At 34.9% G+C, this 18,062-nt stretch overlaps 3 protein-coding genes across 4 annotated transcripts in view; 1 reads left to right on the forward strand and 2 right to left on the reverse strand.

Annotated features, from left to right (window-relative positions):
- LOC147842519 (4-galactosyl-N-acetylglucosaminide 3-alpha-L-fucosyltransferase 9) overlaps nucleotides 1–13,921 on the forward strand; it is a 32,435-nt gene extending 18,514 nt beyond the window's left edge. Inside the window, exons 1-3 of one of the 2 annotated variants that reach the window (XM_087264168.2) lie at nucleotides 1,292–1,473; nucleotides 11,104–11,186; nucleotides 11,508–12,863. In XM_087264168.2, the coding sequence (XP_087120294.1) occupies nucleotides 11,516–12,625 (1,110 nt within the window). In that variant the 5' untranslated portion in view covers nucleotides 1,292–1,473; nucleotides 11,104–11,186; nucleotides 11,508–11,515 and the 3' untranslated portion in view covers nucleotides 12,626–12,863. Of the gene's footprint in view, nucleotides 1–1,291; nucleotides 1,474–11,103; nucleotides 11,187–11,507 lie in introns of those variants that run through there. The other variant, XM_087264167.1, reaches the window with a different exon arrangement.
- fut9b.1 (fucosyltransferase 9b, tandem duplicate 1) overlaps nucleotides 1–18,062 on the reverse strand; it is a 207,687-nt gene that overhangs the window by 83,697 nt on the left and 105,928 nt on the right.
- The window catches only part of fut9b.3 (fucosyltransferase 9b, tandem duplicate 3), a 163,559-nt gene that overhangs the window by 39,597 nt on the left and 105,900 nt on the right, over nucleotides 1–18,062 (reverse strand).

Genomic DNA, 18,062 nt, shown 5'->3' on the forward strand with positions numbered 1-18,062 from the left:
AGCGGTTCACTTCTGTTATTTGATTCACTTATTTCAGATGTGAATTGTACCAGAGTTCGCATGAACTGTACCCCAGACCAGCTCTTTTAGGCAGACACGGGCACCCACTCGAGTTCAGAAGACACGTTCACACTAGCCAAACACACCATACTACTTTGACGTCAAACGAAACAGGGTGCGGATTAAAAGTGCTAGTGTGAATCTACCCTAAATGTGGGGTGTAACGCAGCTTTAGTTTAAAGTATACTGGGTTTTTATATTGACGTCTGACCCACGTCTCAAGTGTTCAGTTCAGGCTCCAGACAGCCATGTCTGCCTTTTTCAGTTAAAGAAAAAAAAAAGAAAAAACAAACTGTTGAAAAACAAAATTCCTTAAACCTATCTGTACAAAAATGTGTTCATAATATGCCTACATGCTGGAACTCCACCTTTGATAAGGTAGATAGACTTTCCAGATAGATATCTATCCAGCAACAAGCTGTCTGTGCAGTTGTGACTAAGAAAGAGAAGGAAACAAAAAATTGACATCTGATGCCTTGAGGTGATCTGGCAACATTAGGAATCATTAGAGACATCATAGAACCTTTAAGCAGCTTTAAAGATGAATAGAGTGAAGAGCTGAAGTCTTCAGTGTTGACAGAGCGCTTTTCCATGTAAAAAAAAATTGACAGCAATTTATGAAAACAGAACTCCTGCTCTCCATCATTTATTTTTTTTTTAGTGTTTTTTTTTTCCCATCTTTGCCTTAATTTCTGTAATCTTACGGCCATATGAAATAAAAGAGAGAGAAGTGGACAGGATCAGAAGATGTCCACCATCCAGAATTCGAACTCTGGGCCCACTAACCACTGGGAACAAAACAGAAGTTTAAGAACTCAGTAGTGAAAGAAAAGGGGACTGATGAAGGCCTTATTTCACAAACAAATGACAGAAGGACATGCTTTGGAAGATCCACACATCTACTTGATGGAATAACCATAAAGCAACGGTGCTAACTCTTGCATGTCTAGCCAGGCAGTACCTGTGCATTCCAGTGTCAAGCTCCACTTTAAAACATGCATTTAGCACAGGGGCTGGCCTGGAATATTTAATTATTGAAATACTACTGCAATGAGTTGGCATTTCAGCTTTATTTCTGAGATTCTAAGTTGTCATACTTCCACAGAGAGGGAACATGGTATATGTAGATACATGAACAGTAGGGGTCGCTAGCATGCCAGTTGTGAAAAGACTCTTGAAAATGACGGAGTAAAATGTGGAAGTTGACAGCAGGCTACGGGCATTCTTGTTTATTCAGTGTGAGATTTTGTAATGTGTTAATAGCATAATTTCCGCTACATTCATTCTGCTGTGGTGGGACACCAGACCAAAATTCATTCCAGCCATGGCTACATTACAGCTTCTAGCTCAAAACATTAAGTCGTTGTCATTTTTTCACAATGGGTTTTAGTCGCACCAAAACGTACTAAAAAGGTAGGTGAAATATAATAGAGTGAACTTTTCTTTAATCATAGTAGTGCTTTGAGTTATTTGTTTAACCCTTTAAGGTTACACATGCTAACTGACAGGAGCACCTGACAGGGCTTTAAAACCAGCAAACACGATGTAGCTTTCAGTTATGAGCACAATTTCCGTAATTCTACTTTATTTATAGATAAAGGTCTACAGTTTTGCCTACAATGACTTTATCTTGCTGGAGTTTGGCTGTTTCACTTTACTTCAGGACACATTAATGGCAATCTGAAGGTTTATTGGAGCCATTTAAAAATTTACCTAGCAAGTCTAATAAATGTTGGAAACATACTTTTTACATTAACGACCGTTTAATAAAATGATATTGTAAAATAAATATAACCCTATGGTATTTTATGAATAGCCAACTTATACTTTCCTTGTCCGTGGTGTGGTATGATTGCCCAAGATGAAGGCAGTCTATTAAGATTTGAATAACATTAGCTCAGGGAATCATAAAGGTGGAAGGCATTAACACCCAGAGAGAACTCAACCCGGACCTACACTGAGCCATTTTAAAATGACAAATGTAGAGAACACACTAGTACAATTTGAAAGTGCATTTGTCTAATACAAGCATGCAAATATCTTTGCTCACGCACCAATTTCCTCTGTTAAGAATTCCTTTCTAATAGACCAGGGGTCGGCAACCCAAAATGTTGAAAGAGCCATATTGGACCAAAAAAAACAAAAATAAATATGTCTGGAGCCGCAAAAAATTAAAAGCCTTATAATGATGGCAACACATGCTGTATGTATTTACATTAGCTATATTAGCATACTATAAAAATGACTTTGTTGGCTACAAATACATACTGAGCCTTCATGGTTAAATGTTCATTTCCCTGCAGTGCATCCTGTAGAGAATGACGCGCCACGTGACTACTCTGTTGTACAATGCCGTCTCAAGTTTAACTTAATTATAGTATATTAATGAATTATGTTTAATGTTCAAGTTTAACTTCATTACAATATTAATGAATTGTTTAATGATCAAGTTTAACTTTATTACAATATTAATGCATTATGTTTGTTTATCAAGTTTAACTTCATTACAATATTAATGCATTATGTTTAATTATCAAGTTTAACTTCATTACAATATTAATGAAATATGTTTAATTATCAAGTTTAACTTCATTACAATATTAATGAATTATGTTTAATGATCAAGTTTAACTTCATTACAATATTAATGAATTATGTTTAATGATCAAGTTTAACTTCATTACAATATTAATGAATTATGTTTAATGATCAAGTTTAACTTCATTACAATATTAATGAATTATGTTTAATTTTCAAGTTTAACTTCATTACAATATTATTGCATTATGTTTTGCTTTGATGAAATTAAAGAAATGCAATAAAGAAATCAGATTTTTTAATGTTTTTTTTATTTTGAGGATTCAAATAAACATCAAAATGAACGTGCACAACGTGTCCCTTATCTGGGCAACAAACAGTGCAATAAAACGCAGTCTGCCATTTCCATTTCAAGATCAGCTCGAGTCATTCCTGGGAATGTGTTCAACAAGGAAGGGTCAATCTCCAGGGGTGTGTGTCAAGGAAAGACAGTCTCGTTTTTTCCTTTCGCAACTCGCAAAATCTGCTCCCAAATGCAGTTTGCATATCAACGATCGCACCTTGTAAATAATCACCGTTGAGTGAGTGATCGGGATGGGCTTCTTTGAATTCTCTCAGGGAGAGAAAATGAGAAAGCGTGCCCCGCTGTACATCTTTGGCAAAGACAGCTTGCGCTCCATGGCGCATCACACAGCCGCCGGTTTGTTTACAACAGCTACCTGCCTGGCATCCCGCCCTGCTGATAGAAACGTGTGTCGCAGGCTATGACGCAAATCTTCGTTGACAGAAATGTTGAAATTAAATATTCTACACACTTTTACAGCATTGGAAAACGTTAAGATTGTTTGTCCTCCTATAGAAACCATATTAAAACAAAAAATATATTTACCTCCCTCATCGTTTTCCATTTTCAAACATTTTTTGAAAAAGTTCCAGGGAGCCACTAGGGCAGCGCTAAAGAGCCGCATGCGGCTCTAGAGCCGACCCTTTTCACATTTCCGAATTTGTCAGTTGCGGAAGGGGTCATAACTGGGTAAACTCGGAGCGCAGTGAATGGGAGAGTACAACGAATAATTTACAATCCTATTAGCTGAAATGATAAAATAAACTCCATGATGGTGGTAAAGACTTTCAGAAAAATGAAAAAAAAAAGTGTGAAACTGATGATGACCAATAGAGGAGAAAATAACGTCAAATTTACTCTCATCCCCATAGACGCTGCATTACAAACACATTGCATAAGCGAAAATACATTTTTTTGTGATTTCATGCAAAGATGATATAATAAATTCATAAATGCATAAAAATGTTAATAAGTTTCGTTTTTTTTTTTTTATCAAAATATTAAAAACTTTTAAGGATTTAAGATTATGATGAACTATAAAGACACGTCATAACAGGCTTGTGAAAATATTAAAAAATTGCAATACATGGACCTTTTCTCGACTGCTGCATGGAGGGCGCCAAAGCAACCAGTGTCTTCCTGTAGAATGTTAAGAACTTCAGTTTACAGCGTATACAATGGGTAATTTGTGCTCTGAAAATGGGTTTCAATAGCGTTTTGAATGGATTACTGAGTGTTTTTTTGACACACAACTTTGAAAGGTGTGTGTTAAAGCCGTTATAATATCAGATGTAGTTCAAGCTAGAGCTGCACGATTCTGGCTAAAATGAGAATCGCGATTTTTTTGCTTAAAATAAAGATCACGATTTTCTCACGATTCGGTATATGTAAAATAAAGGTATGGTAAAAACAAACATATGGCACAACCTTGATAATATTATGTGGTCTACTGGTTTTTATAAATAATTCTATTCTACATATAATAATTAGGATGTTGAATTATTATGTTTGAGATATATGCTTGCAATCTGTCATAAAAAAATCTGATATTTGCCATTATCAGATTATATTCAACAACAATATATAGGCAAGAGTAGTTATACTGACATTGTAAACATTTATTTTCATGCACAGCTGTGTGTTCGCTATGAAAGAAAAAAAAAACATAGCAAATGCTTGACGTAATCATAACTCTAAAATGCGATATGATCATTTAAATGAAGTGCACACTTTCGGCACAGCTCCCAAACGATCACTCTGTGCCACGAACAGAATATTATTTACAACTGTATTACCTGTTACTCGCAACATATGCATCTATCATTAAGTAGAGCGCGCGCGCCCTCTCTGTGATAACAGCTCACGGCCAGCAGCTCACAGTCATGTGAGATTTCCCGGCCGCGAAAACATTATATGAAGACAAAAATTACATTTTTAGGTGAATTATACCTTAGAAATACAGTATGTGACTCATTTAACATCATTTGGAGGTGTCAATGTCACTGAGCAACGTACAGTATGTGAAACAATAAAGAGACTCGTGGAGCTGCCTTTTCTTCTCTCCTGAACTTGAAAACATGATTGGCAGAATCGTAGAAATGCTGGATTAAGATCGTCTAGAGGGTTGAATCGAGATTGCGATCCTTTAACGATTAATTGTGCAGCTCTAGTTCAAGCACGAGATAAAAACGTTCTCCTAGCTCACGTGTCTGCCATCAGAAATACAGTCAGAAAGTGTGTGCGTTCCTGACCTGTTGGCTCAGTGGCTCTTTAATGCGCGCGCATGCACACACGCACGCAACACTTCACTGCATTATAGAGCAAACCAGATTACTGGCATGAAACTTAACAGATATGCAAGTCATGCAATTTACAAAATGACCAATAAATTCGAGCCGTTTAGGTTTCATTTAGTGTGTTGTGTAGTATTCACCACGGTATGTGTTTTTCAAAACCCCAACTTATTTTTACTTTGTAACACTTATTAAATCAGTGTGTTAGTGGAACAGTACAGTAGGCTACGCGCGTGTCAAACATTTTGGTGAAATACATTTGTTTGGACTGGTTATATGTCTGAAAAAAAAGAGAGAAAATTTTTACTTTAGCGATGACGAGGCTTCATTTAAACTGCTGAAGATGCCGTCTGACAACGAGGGGAAAATGCCTCACATCAGTAGTTTTCCATTTCATTAGATCACATTTTTAAAATATTTAGTCCAGGAGGTGGTTCTGATCGACAACAGTATTAGATCAAAGATGATAAAAGCAGGTAAAATAGATTAAAACTATCATTTCAATGCTGTCCAAATGTGACTGTTTATCCGCATCAGCTGCCGACCGGAAGTTCTTAGTGTTCCTCTTGTGCATACACGCACAGCATAATGCGTAATTTTGCTTTCTAAGAAAAAGGTCTATAAAAAAAATAAATAAATTAAAATTATTTTAAAAAATAATTAATAAAAAAAAAATCATAGCAGGAAAATTAAATATTGCAAGGTGAGCTTCTTCTAATATCATGCAGCCCTAATTCTGAGTATCTCAACTGAATATTATTTGTCTCTTCCTCTGGGCAAGTAACTTTGATACTTTAAGTAAATGGCAAATGTACTTATGCAAAGATCAAGTTTTGCATGTAGTAAAACGATACATACATGCCTCTAGGCAACCACGGCTCTGCACAATGTGTGTCTTATCTGACACGTACACCCCAAAGCAGTTCTGCTCTACTAAGGCGGTACCAAAAAAAAAAACAACGTCTACACTGAATATCACAGCAAGCCTACTGCAGGTGATTGCACAGTACAATGCATGCAATCCCTTTGTGAAGTTTATTTATAAACTAATTTCTAGAGGAGATCATGCTTTTGATTGACCACAGCTGGTCCTGCATTAGACAATTTATAATTCACCAATTAAATCAGGGCTTGAAATTCCGACTGTTTTGGTCGCATAAGCGCACAAAATTTTATCTATGCGACCACAAATTATATATGGGAGCATTTATGCATAAAACTGATGTTATACGACCTGTTTTCACTGCAAAATGTTTACCAAATGCGTGGATTTAAAAGGCATTCATGCACTAAGCATCTTTGCACCCAACAACTGCAAATTGAGCACTCAGGAATGGTTTAAAACCGTCGTCATGTCAACTTGCTGCAGTAAAAAAAGCCCGCAATGCTTGTCGCGCCTTCAACCTGTTCTTATTAGCCCACTGCACTAGAACCGATCGCGAATGGATTGGATAATATTAGCTGTAAACCACTCACTTCCGATGACAGGGAGCTACAGCCGCTAAAATGTTATACGAGAGAATGAAAACAACGCTGACAGATTTAGACCTAAAGTTACAGATAATGCCGGATCTGATTAGTGATCATGTATCGAGATAAACGATTATTCCATTATTTACCGCCCCCTTTCCAGTTCTTCTCACTTTTTGCTCTTAAAAGCGCGAAAGACCTGCACTTGGTCTCATTTGCACACTGTGACGAGCAGAGCCCAGACATATAAAGTCATCTTAACGCGAGCGCTTAAAGGTCAAATAGGTGTCAAAACGTGGTGTTTAGTGATTATTCATATTAACCCTCATTTTGTAATAAGGACCAAAAGACACATGAAAGCGAAACCATTAAAGTAACAGCACGCAATTCTTACTGCCATCTTTTTTATCATTATTAATAAAACAAGAAAATCCCTCAGTGCTCTTGACTGAAGCCTTTTGTAGCTAAAGTGTTTTTCTTACAGTAAAGATTCTCAAAGCACAGTTTGTTTCATATTTTTATTCTATTGTATTTATTTCTCTTTCCATTGCAGGGTGGAAAATAACTGTATATATGCAGCTAAAGTCAGAATTATTAGCCCTCCTGAATATTAGCAACCACTTTCCCCCAATTTCTTTTTAATGGAAAGAAGATTTTTTTTCCAATACATTTCTAAATATAATAGTTTTAATAACTCATTTCTAATAACTGATTTATTTGATCTTTGCTATGATGACAGCACATAATATTAGACTAGATATTTTTTAAATACAAGTATTCAAATTCAAAGTGTGATTCAAAGGCTTAATTAGGCAGTTCATTGTATAACAGTAGTTTCTTCTGCAGACAATCAAAAATATATATTGCCTAAAGGGGCTTATAATATTGACCTTAAAAGAGGTTTCTTAATATTTAAATCTGCTTTTATTCTAGCCAAAAGAAAACAAATAAGACTTTCTCCAGAAGAAAAAAATATTAGAGGAAATACTGCTAAAAACCTTGCTCTGTTAAACATCATTTGGGAAATATTTCTTTAAGAAAAAAAAAATTCTCAAGAGTGCTAATAATTTTGACTACAACTAATAATCGTTTGGAATAATCGTGATTACAATTGACCAAAATAATCGTGATTACGATTTTTCCCAAAATCGAGCAGCCCTACTGTCACCCTGTTCACCATTGCTAAAAAGCATGCATTCACTGAGATGAAACTAATATTGCTGCTTATGAAAAGACTGTTATTGCTATTAAGATGACGTATGCAAATAATAAGTTATATGTCAATATCATCTGTGCAATATCAGACACCACCCGTGAGAACGGGACAGTTATTATGTTAACTCAATCTTATTTAAGTCAAGCAGTGCGTGCAGGACTGGTGAGAGCATGCAGATATTTATTTGTTAGTTTTGACTAGCTGTTAATATAAAACGTGTAGGAACGGTGCTCATAATTTTTGGTGGGTGCGGCTAAATTTTGTCTGGTGCGCTTAAATTTTGAAGTTAGGAGCACCGGTGCTACCAAGAAAAAAAAGTTAATTACGTGCACTGCAGATGATTCGTCACAATAAATAACCCAAGTTCCATACGATAGCGATTTGTATTTTGAAGAATGCCCCCTTCCACCCCTACTCCTACTCCTCCTTTCCGAGATGGGTGGCACGGTGACCCAGCAGTTAGCACTGTTGCCTCACAGCAAGAAAGTCACTGATTCAAGTCCTTACCAAGCCAGCCGACGTTTCTGTGTGGAGTTTAAGAAAATGCAACTTAAGTTAATTGACTTATCCAAATCAGCACCATACACATGCTCCAAGTAACTCCCAGTCTGTTCATTAGCTACTAGAGCAGGGGAGTTGAGATCTACCTGAGCTCAGACTCCCCTCTCGCCCTGCAATGGGAGGGATCCCCGGGCAAGGGAACTGCACAGCTAAAGTATTTATAAGCAGGTATTGACCACATTACATTTCCGTAAGACTACGCAAAGTTTTCAGTCATCCCATAGCCTACAACTGTCAAATCAAACCCAAACAAATCATTAGGCTTTGTGTGAGTTGCATAAGAAATTAATCCTACACACAGGAACAGTTTGAGGTTTCTTCAAATACAACTTTAGGAGTGGTTATCGGTGTATAAACAGAATAAATGACTCCGGTCTGCTGAATTAGTAGAAAATAACACAAACACACACAGACAGACACACACACACACAGTAATGCATCGCCACTTCAGGTGTGCATAGCCATTTTTAACTGCCTAGCCAATAACAAGATTCCATACGAACTGGTTATACATTATTTAGATAGAAAATGGAGGATTACATGTTAAAATGCAAGTACTGTTTAGGGATGGGATGATGACCATTTAAGGTATACCGCGATAGATGATCCAATATTTCACACTTCACAAATAGTAAGGAGCTCTGTGTCATGTACACTGATTTATTTTTCTGCCAGAGGGTAGAGTTTGGCTGGATAATACGACCTAAAACGATCCAAATCAAACCTTGATTATTTTCAATAACCTTCTGTATATTAAATTACATTGTGTGTGTGTGTGTGTGTGTGTGTGTGTGTGTGTGTGTGTGTTCGCTTAAACTGATTTGCTGAACCGAAATTGCGGATGATACATGAGCATGGTGTTGCAGGCTTTGAAACCACACTGTTCCCTCCCAATACAAACAAAAACAGTGCACCTGGCAATAAGTACAGTCTTTGGTTTTATTGGTGTCCCTGCACCAATAAAATAATATGCATTGGAGTCCCACATACATAGTAAGTTTAATATAAGCTTAGATAAACATCATAAAATAACGTAATAGTCTGTTTTGCTGAACTTCTGATGACTCGGCTGCTTATTCAGGTCCAGCTGACATGCTGCAGAATGTGACCTTGAGTACATTCAAATGTTGAGTGTGTTAATTATTAGTACTTTGCACCTAAAAGTCAGTCAGTTTTGTTCTGATTGGCTCGATTTTTCACAGAAATTTTTCACTCAAAGGATTTACAGAACAAAAAAAAAACTAGTGTTTGTTAATGTGGTCATTTCCATGTACTAAACACTTACTCAGCTATGCAACTAGGTATATTCACATTGTTAATATATACTATTGGTGTCATGGATCACAAATCCCATTACAGTTTGAGCCATGGATTAGACCATTTTTTTAGACCAGCAAAAAAGAGACAAACGTCATTTGCTTTCCATTTATACAAAAATATTACTGCAAAAACCATTGGTTTAACAAACAAAAGTTAGAACCTGTAATTTTAATAAAAATAAAAATCAAGAAATAACCAGCTGAAACAAAAAAATATATATTCAATCCAAAAAAATATCTTTGCTACCGTTATTGTAGAATGCTAAATACAGAAATCTAATATCTCGTACAACAGATCAAATTTATTTTCATATTAATGATTCACAAATCCCTCATAAAACCTAATGTTTTGTTATAGATGGATGGGTCATTTTTGAAAAAGCTATTCAGTGACATAATTTTGATGGCTGTCGCCACCTATTGGTTACACAATGTAACTGCTGCAACATTTAATGACACGGGAGGCAATTTGTAAATGTTGGATTAACCTACAAGTTCAAAAAATGCATGTTTGAAATTCAAGTACTTGCAAGAAGTGTTGGAACTCTGGTTTAAGGTTAAACATTAATAACAGCTTTATTATTATCATTGTCATTATTATTATTAATATGAATAATAATACATTTGCCTTGAACTGCAATTCCAGGTTATTTATGACAATGTGTAGTTAAATAACCATAAAAAAACTAAGTTTTGCTTTCACCTCACTTCAATTTAAATTAATTAGCTAGCTGCTAATTTTATAAAAGTTTTTAAGATACCATGTTTAATGCTGAAATATGATTATACCAAAATAACTTTCAGATCTAGTAAATATAATAAATAAATAAATAAATAAATAAATAAATGAATATATATATATATATATATATATATACACACAATACAATGGGGAAAAAGTTGTCATTGCTGCAGGATTACTAATAAGTAAATTGTTCTTCTTTTGGTTGTGATATTTTTTAATAGACTAATTGTGATACCAGTAAAATCTATTCTTCAAACAACTATAGATTTAAAATGTTGAGATTTACATGTAAAATAGCACTTTTTCTTATACGACCTGACATTCATGATTAAATAAGCAAAAAAAAAAAAACTGTGGCAGATGTCCAGGCTTGCCTAACAAATGGTAACTTGATTAACTGGTTCAGGTGTTTTGATTATATGGATGGAGCCAAACACGCCAAAAAGGATCACGTGCCTGTAATATTTACATGCAGAATTATGATTGGTTTCGCAAGCACAAGCAAGTTCTTATAAGTGTGTAGACGAGCAAATAAAGTTTCATTCATTCTCCCTTAGGAGAGACCCACACACAACTGTCAGCACTGTGAACCGTGCTGTAGGAGACACTGTCGATCTTCTCACAGGGGCTCTTAAAAGAGGTAAGGATTTGCATTTCTGAAATTAATTTAGGTAAAACAATTTTCTTCTTAAACTACTTCTCTGAAATTTACAAAAGGTTTTAGTTCAAAAGATAAATGTAATTTTGTAGTTTAGTGTATGAAGATCATTACCTAAGAAATGTTTAAATACATTTGATTTAATAATTATAATTATTATTATTATCATCATCATCATCATCATCATCATTATTATTCAGTTAAACTAAAAACCTCAAACTTTTACATGTCCTTTTATTAAGATGGTACTTTGTTTTTTCAGTGCTAAAAGACTAAAATTTTTCTTTAAATAATTTTCTTTAGATCACAACATGTTAAGTTTATCAGGAATTTCACTGCCTCGTCTGGTTGCTATAATGGTAGTGGCAGGACTAGTCTCTTTGACGATCCTCTATTGCTGGTCCTCAACTCCAAATAACTGTCCAGCTCCACTACCTAACCCGAAGCAACAAGAAAGTTACTCAGCCAAGAAAAGTGACTCTCTGACTGGTACAGCAGAAGACAAACCTATCCTTCTGTTGTGGTTCTGGCCTGAAAACTACTTCTTTGATTTCAGTGACTGCAAAACCATTTTCAATATTGATGGTTGTCATTTGACGGATAATAGATCACTCTATGACACATCAGACGCCGTCCTCATTTTTCACAAAGCCATCAGCTGGGATCTGACCAACCTTCCTCAATCGCCTCGTCCTCGGTTCCAGAGGTGGATTTGGTTTCATGTTGAATCACCAACCAACACCAGAAAGATTCCCGGTCTGGAAAACCTCTTCAATCTCACTCTCAGCTACAGACATGACGCTGATATTCTTGTACGGTGGCGTGTGAGAACCAGGAAGAAACCAGAGGAGGATTTCGTCATTCCAAAAAAGGACAAACTGGTTTGTTGGATTGTAAGTAACAATGCTGCATCGACTGGTGTCGGCACAAGAAACAAGTTTTACGAAGAGTTCAGCAAACACATCCAAGTTACTATGTTTGGAAAGGCTTATGCAAATTTTTTGGATTTTAATGAGTACTATCCTACCCTCGCTAGCTGCAAATTTTACCTCTCCTTTGAGAACTCCATCCACAAGGACTATTTTACAGAGAAGATCAATGGTCCTCTTGCTGTAGGAACTGTTCCTGTGGTTTTGGGTCCTCCAAGAAAGAACTATGAAAACTTTGTTCCTGGAGACGCCTTTATTCATGTGGAGGACTTTCAAGATCCAAAGTCACTGGCAGAATATCTGCTTCAGCTGGATAAAGATGACGTTGCCTATCGCAGGTACTTTAACTGGAGGAAACATCTCACTGCAACTCCTCATTTAATCCAGCAGACCCAAGAGTTCATTCTGCCCATCTGCACTGCCTGTGATTATATAGCACGACACAGGGAATATAAAGAAGCTCATGATATCTATGACTGGTATTTTAACTAATATAAACAATCTCAGATTTTCTAATTGTGAACATCCATGGAGGGATTTTGATAATCACTGCAAATGGATAAACTTGATCAAGTGTGTGAAAATGTTTTATAGTGAATGTGAAGTACTTGAGATTTATTAACCAAATGCATCTAAATCATTACCAGGTCAATAACTGCCTGAACCCAAATGTTATTATTTTGCCTTTTTCCATTGGAAATAAATGATAGTAAACAAACCATTTTGACACAAATGTACAAATTCTGGGTCATTTGACATTCTGCATAGTTGCTTTATAGTTTGAATAACACAAATCTTTTATTTTTTTTAGCTTAAAAGTACATTTTTGCTAAAATGGAGCAATAAGGAGTGCTATAATGAGTTAGTCACAATGGGTAGGTTTGGTATTGGGTGCGGTGCACTAATCTTCAAATTGTCTGTCAATGTATTTAGATAGACATACGCAGATACATTGTTTCCAGAACACAATCTTAACACACATGCGGGTGTGTACTGAAACAGTAGAGAACATTTACAGCTCATGTTTACAGTAAACCGAAGGATGTAGATTTGGTTTGTACAACGGTGTTGTAGTTTGGGTGTGCTCAAATTTTTTTTTTTAACATTTAAAATACATTTAAAACCCAGTTTAGATTGTCAACAGAAAATGGAAAAGTGTTGTAATAGTGCAATAAATTCAGGGAATTTAAGAAACAGAATCCGGCATCCCATTGATCTCTCTAGATTTGCAATAACCTTTAAGTTTCCGAAAGTTTATTTGTAGTCCTCACACTGCAAATTAGGGCTGCACGATAATGGAATAATATAACATTGCGATGTTTTGTTAGTCTGCGGTATATACTAGGGTTGTATCGGATCACGATTGATCCGTAATTCCTATGAATCGCAACCCATGGTTTAGAACACACGACCTGCGAATTAATACTTTTGTTTTTACTCGTATATTAATCCTAAATTGTAATGATCACAGACAAATCGCCTCTCTCATCATTCAAATCATATGAATGAAAGCATTTAAGCATTCCTGTAAAATATAATGATGACAGAAGTAGTTGTGGTAGGTTATTCGGGATGTGGTAAGTTTCATTAAAGGTGTTTTCTGTCACTACTTGTTAAGCCTGCATTAATGCATTCAGTGTAAGCTGCATGATTAATTATTAAATGATTGGGATCTCAACACCAACACAACAAATCATTAAGGATGGTGATTTGCATGTTTATTAATCCTTCAAAAAAATGGTCTGATCCATGACTAAAAAAAAAAACAGTGATCTGAACCGTGAGATTTGTGATCAGTTATACCACCAGTTTATACAGTATTGCAATATGAATACAATTTCACCAGATGACTTGATTAGCTCAGAAAGAAAAAATATATGAGCAATTCCAGTGTTATGGATGTGACATTTGCAGTAAAAACTCAAAACATAATTTCACACAGAAAGTATATGTTGACATTATATCAAAACTTCTGTTTATATTTTCCAAAATAGCTCACCACAGAGTTATGGGAGCAGAAAAATATCAATATGTAAACATGTTTTATATTTTTAATTAGGAAAATAAACATGCGTTATGGATGTGACAAAAAAAGTTTGCGAATTTACAGTCGACAACAGATTATTTAGAAATTGACAGTTAAACTGCACAACCCAAAAGAAACAATGCTCATCAAACAGGTATGAGTCGGCTCACTATAAAATTAAAATGATTGATTTTATTTTATTTTATTTGACATTTTTGCATTTATGAAGAAAAAGTGTTGTTATGGATGTGACACATTTCCGTTATGGATGTGACAGCTGTGAAATTGCCACTTGTGTGATTTTGGCAAAATAAATATAATAGTTTGAAATACTGACAGATACATTCACAAGTATTTTTACATTACTGTAAAATACTTGCTAACACAAAAAAATGTAGAAACGGTTTGTCTATTTTGCTGAAAACTAAATAATTTTTTATGGCAAGGTTGACATTTGCGTGGAATTGCCCATATAAGTTTAGATTGGGATGATTCTGTAGGGGAACGCATTTGCAAAACATTAATAAACAAATTAAAATAATAAATAAATACAATAAAAGAAAGTTACAATTGAAATCATTTCCAGAGTCTAACAGTATTCAGGAAAAGTAATTGAAAAATAAAATTAATTCAATAATTGTTTTTAAAGTTACTAATGCTACAATGCCTTGTGTTTAAATGTTTCTAAAATCCTCATCTAGTCACAGGCCTCAAAAACACATGCAAATGATAAATTATAATACAGACAAAACATTGCAAATACTGCAATTTGACTACACTGAATAATTAAATTGCAATATCGATGCTGAAACGATATATTGTGCAGCCCTACGACAAATAAAGAAACCTATGAAAATGTTTTCTTGTGGCATCTCGTTGATACCCTGTCACTTGCTTACAAAGAAGCTTGTACATTTGTTTGATTTGTTGCTTTGCATCTATGCTCAGATTCCCTAGTTCCACTTTAGCAGCAGGGACAATGTAAGGGAATGCATATTTTATCAGACACACATATGTTTTATAAAGGTATCTACATGTTAGTCCATTATATTCTGAGTGATTAAGACATTTTACAAATGGTATTTCTATAAAATGGTCAGTTTTTTCTGTGATGATTTTGGATTGGTTTATATAGTGCGCTTTAAACAGGTCCAAAAGACATTGCAGAAAGCAACCCGCCAATCGCCATGATGTATATTCCCATTCTCTATTAAATCTAGCCAAGGAATCCAAGCACAAAAAATGGATCATAACGGTCTCATATCAAATGGCATCAAAATAAAAATAAACAAAAAAAGTACTCAGCTAGGTATAAATGTATATGCATACACCTGCACACATTCTACACATATTCATATATCCTTCATGGAGGATATATCAGAAACAAGCTTTAAAAATAAGAGGCCCTAGCCAGGGGGAGTTCGGGTGGTTGGAAAGACGTAACGCTCCACTGCCAAAATCCAGAATTCTTTACATGTGCGCATTTGTCCCATTTTTGACTGCTATGCCAATACAAATTGTGAAAATTACCCATTGAAGGCGCCTTTTAGACAAATAAGAGGCCAAATTCTGACTGAGGAAAGTTGAATGAGATGGACAGTTTTTTTAGTTGTCTATATACCCTTTCATTTAAAACAAGTTTAACCAGATTCCTTTTTTTTAATGTTAGATAATAAATTTGTATTCAAAATATTTATTCAGATTTCTATATAATTATTTTTTATTTACAATTCTAGTCTCATAACATTTTTAAAACTATAATAGTTTTATAGTTTAAATGCAAATTTGTCAAATACTTTGTGATATTTAGACTCGCACGAGGAAAATAACTGCAAAAGTCCACTTTTTCAGTAAAAAGAACCACAAAATATGTGATGTTGTTAACCCTTGTGCACTGTACAGTACTGCCATTTAGTTATGTTCAGGATTAAAACATCTACTAAATTAAACTGCTGTAAAAATGCATCAGATAAATATGTCAAAATTGTTTGCATAAGTCTGTTAATCAACCTCAGTCCTGATCAAAACTACTAAAAGTTTTTAAAGATTTCAGGATTTTAACTATTTAAATGTCAAGTCCACAAATTATGTCATTGATTTGGTGAAAAAACACAAAATTACATTTTAATATAAAAAGTAATTGTGGACTGGATTTTCTTTTCCTTTTAAACCAGTCTTGGACATGTGAATGATTAATATCAACATTGGCTTTGATGCATTGTTAGATTTTTATATTTCTCCCTAATTTATTGTTGGTGGCTGTTTAAGCCATGTTGTCTTCCATTATAACCACATTTGGTGGTGCATAAATACAGTGTTTGTTTTTGTTTACTTAAATAATAAATGGCAGAAAAGTGAAGTAAATAAAATTATTTACTTCACTTTTCTGCCATTTATTATTCTAGTCATTTCTCCCATAGGCAACTGAATCGGAAGTTCTAAAAGTGCACTTCCGCATTGAATAAAAAGGTCAATGGTTCATATAAAATTCAGAAATCTAAAGAGCTAATGGTGCCAACTGACTATCAACAGTGAAAATTACAAATTTGACCTCTTCCTAACAGGGAAACCCACCAACAATCAAAAATGCATGATTATACATTGCATTGGTTTTGCAATTGTAGTTATAATGGAAGTCACACAGTAAATTAGTGAGGGAAAAATAAATCAAAATGAATGCATTAAAGGCAATGTTGTTTCACATGTTCAAGAAAGTAATAAAAGCTAAAAAAAAAATCCAGTCCACAATTACTTTTAATATTGAAAATATGTAATTTTACGTGTTTTTCTTTCACCAAATCAGTGACATCATTTATGAATTAGGCAATTAAGAGATAAAAATCCTGTAATTTTCAGGACTGAGGTTAACTTAAAGATTTATGCAAAGTATATTTATGCAATAAATGCAAAGTAAAATGCCCAGTGTGTATCGTTTTTTTTATTATTAAAGTATTTTCTTAAAATGTGTGTCAATAAGGTTGGTCACCAAAAATCATTCTGCTAGCTGAAACACAGAGAACGATGTGGCTAAATTAAGACTCAAAATCACCTCGGAGTGGATGAAAACATCCACAGCAGCTCACAAGTTTAACATGTGACCCCTAAAGTTTTAAACTCAACATTTAAATCAGGATGAAACAAACCGTCAAGTAACTTAACCGTCAATTAACGTTAACATTAACTACGTGAATCCCAAAAAACGTTATTCGTGTGCCTTAACATTATATTACTTGCGAAAATACTATATAAAAAAAGAGTGTTTGGTTTAATTTAATTAGCCTGACCCTACTTACACTAGGTAAAATAATACCACAGTCTACAACAAATCTTTTAGCCATCTTTTAGATACACTTTTACAAAAAGGTAACACCTAATGAGAAATCACACAGCGTCCCCAGATAGCAGGCAGTAATCGGCCCGAGCTCGGCTGCCCCTCGGCGCCTCCGGCTCCGACTCGGCATCGGCGAGTGTTATCCGGGCCGAGTGCGGCCCGCAGCTCGCTCGCGCACATGCGGTTGTGATGCGGCTGTAAAGCACTGGCCCGATTCCGGTCAACCATATCCTGGCCGCTTCTGGCAAGGACTCGGCTGATGGCAACCGATTAAGTTCTTATTTTATCTAGTAATCTGTTAGCTCCACGTTTAATGATAATTTGAGAAAATATTAATGGTACGATAGCAAAAAAAAAAAAAAAACAAGAATATTTAGTGTGGATGGTCGCAATGTTTAGACGCAAACAAAACAATATTATTTATAAATAGATTATACATGTCATCTAGAGAAAAACTATGTAAAATTCTAATTTTGAGATAGCACGCTCCTGTGCTGACTGTTTTTTTTTTAAAGCAGAAGTTGGTTTCATAATAAACACATGCATTACTAAATTCCTGATCCAAACTCCAA

The sequence above is a fragment of the Danio rerio genome, chromosome 8 (assembly GCF_052040795.2).
Source record: "Danio rerio strain M-AB ecotype USA chromosome 8, GRCz13ab, whole genome shotgun sequence".
NCBI lineage: Eukaryota > Metazoa > Chordata > Actinopteri > Cypriniformes > Danionidae > Danio > Danio rerio.